Raw genomic sequence first — 2,792 nt, forward strand, 5'->3', positions numbered from 1 at the left:
ATAACTAAATTATAATTTTTGTTTTCATTTGGGTTGTGAAAATTAAAAAAAAAATATATATATATATATTTGTTAATTTCTTGCTGTAAATTCCCTCTTCTTCTCTCTCATGGTGCGTTCAGGTACCACTAAAGGACTCCTGGGTGGGACCGGCGGGCTGGCGCGGCGGCAGCACCTGTCCCAGCCTCTCCTGCAGGACTATAAGGACGAGCAGGACCGACAGTGCCACCAAATGTCGCCGCTGTCCGAGGAGAGGCAGGTGGACAGCGCGGACAAACAGGGCGGCTCGGCCAAGAAGAAGACGCGCACGGTGTTCTCCAGGAGCCAGGTGTACCAGCTGGAGTCCACCTTCGACATGAAGCGCTACTTGAGCAGCTCGGAGCGGGCCTGCCTGGCCTCCAGCCTCCAGCTGACCGAGACTCAGGTCAAGACATGGTTTCAGAACAGGAGGAACAAATGGAAACGGCAGCTCTCGGCTGAACTGGAGGCGGCCAACATGGCCCACGCCTCGGCACAGACACTGGTGGGGATGCCGCTGGTTTTCAGAGATAACTCCTTACTGCGCGTCCCCGTCCCCCGCTCCATCGCCTTTCCGACGCCACTTTATTACCCCGGGAGCAACCTGCCAGCATTACCTTTATACAACCTGTACAACAAAATTGAGTACTGACTGAATCTACTACTGTGCATATACACCTCCAAACAACGCATCAACCATATAAGTGTCCACATTATTCCTCTGTATTAACTGTTATTATGTTGAGGATTTTTAAAAATTCTCCAGCAACTGTTATATGTCTTACAACAAAGCCACCAAGCTTCCCTGTATGTATAAAATACACCATGTGTATGATTAATTATGACTATTTTGTACTTTTATTTTCATTATCTCATTTTAACTGAAAAATTTAACCCCTATATCATGTGCATTAAAGATGGGTTTAAAAAAAAACTGCTTTGATATATTCACAGGTTGTCATTGATTCCCTGATAATTCTCTATTACAGAATGATTTCCCCAGTTGACTAAATATACCTCCAATAATAATGATAATTTCTTTAAATACATTTTACATTTCAGTGAACTTTATTTTAAACATAATCATTTTTCAAATATTTAAAAAAAAAAAAAAAAGCTGCATGATTTTAAGTGTTGTTTTTTTTTTTTAAAGCAGGTCTAATCTTACCTTCCTTTAGAAAAGTTCTAACATTATATTTGACTACAAAATGTTGAAGGTTACTTACACATTTTTTACATAAAGCAGCAGTTCTTGCATCCTGAAATAATATTTTGGTTTTATCAAAAACATATTATAACAAAGCCAATTTTTCTATATGTATAAAATTTTAGATGACATTGGGAATATATTTTAATCATTATTTGTGAGTGTGAAATTTAAAACTTTTAAAAAATCATATCGAAGATGAGATAAAATCAAAGAAGAGAAGTTTTGTCTTAAACTAACTCATGCACTTAACGGTTAGTCTACATTACACTACACTGATCATAAAAATCCACACAATCTTTCTAAAGTGACAAATGACCAAAACAAGGTGGTTTAATGAGCGAGTAAAACACATTTGAGAGTATAGGAATAAGATGCACACCATCACTAGCAAATCTTGCTCCTGGGTGGGATCTTCAGTCATACGAAATGCTCCTCCTGTGACTCTCAAGCATCACACTGTGTAAGGGGAAACCTAATAAAGAGGCATATTGTCAGCGTTTCTAGGCTTTGTCTGAGCTCAACTCCTTCTGTGCAACACATTACAGCATCAGCAGAATCTTTTACTTTTGGACACCAAATGATGTTTGGGTGTGTAGTTTAGAAAGATAAATACAAGTACATACATTTAAACTCTAATCCAAGGTTTAGATGAACCCATGGATATGTACATAGATGTCCTCTTGATAGGGAGCAATAAAATTGTGTCATTTGCCAGTTTTTCTTGGGTGTCACCTCGTGTATATATGGAACCCTTCTACACACACATTTATCGCAAAAAAGACCCCCCCCACCACCACCACCTCCCCAGTGCGTACTAATGGCTGCATTACCTAGCAGAATACATGACTAGCCAGGCTCTGCTGCCCTGCAGATTATTCCTGACCCAATTTCTGCAACAGCCGCCCTGTGTTTCTGGGAAAATGGATAGCGTTAGACAACAGCTCTGATTTATGGGTAACTCCGGCATCAGCGAGGTGGTGAGGTGCAGAAGGATGAATATGTGACAGATAGGAGAGAGAGAGAACAAGAGAGAGATAGATAGAAAGAGAGGGATGGGGCGACAGCAATGCTTATGAAAAGGAGCAATAGCTTTTGGTTGGATGAAGCTGTTTATTAGTTTCCAAGTGGTCATTATGTCATCAGGTGTGACGGCAATGTGCTGCTCTTTTTGGATGGATGTTTGCACCCCAATGACTTGTGGGAAATCTGCATGACCTGTCACCCGGGGATGTTTGATTTATACAAGACATGAAGAACAAGGAAAGATGTGCAAGAGATGCCACGAGGAGTGAAGGAAGGAAGGTGAAAGAGAGGAATAGGCTGGAGACAGAAGGAGGGGGTTCGATGTAACTATGTATCACAGCAATGGCAGGCGTGAATTACAAATTTTAATAGCAAGGCAATGAAAATGATTTGAAGTGGTTTAAACGGCAAAGAGACAGCTACTGGCATGATGATGAAGATTTGTTGAGATGATATGTTGTGCCTTAGGATTCATCAAACCTGCCTGCTAAGGTGAAAAGCAAGTGTAATTCAACCGCTGGTATAATTTATGATGGGAGTA

At 40.7% G+C, this 2,792-nt stretch overlaps 1 protein-coding gene across 1 annotated transcript in view; it reads left to right on the top strand.

Moving 5' to 3' along the window:
- The window catches only part of hmx2 (H6 family homeobox 2), a 1,957-nt gene extending 1,036 nt beyond the window's left edge, over positions 1–921 (top strand). Inside the window, exon 2 of the mRNA XM_028469154.1 lies at positions 123–921. Within this exon, the coding sequence (XP_028324955.1) occupies positions 123–670 (548 nt within the window). The 3' untranslated portion in view covers positions 671–921. The remainder of the gene's footprint in view (positions 1–122) is intronic.
- Positions 922–2,792: the final 1,871 nt, after the last annotated feature.

This window comes from Gouania willdenowi, chromosome 15 (assembly GCF_900634775.1).
Source record: "Gouania willdenowi chromosome 15, fGouWil2.1, whole genome shotgun sequence".
Classification (NCBI taxonomy): domain Eukaryota; kingdom Metazoa; phylum Chordata; class Actinopteri; order Blenniiformes; family Gobiesocidae; genus Gouania; species Gouania willdenowi.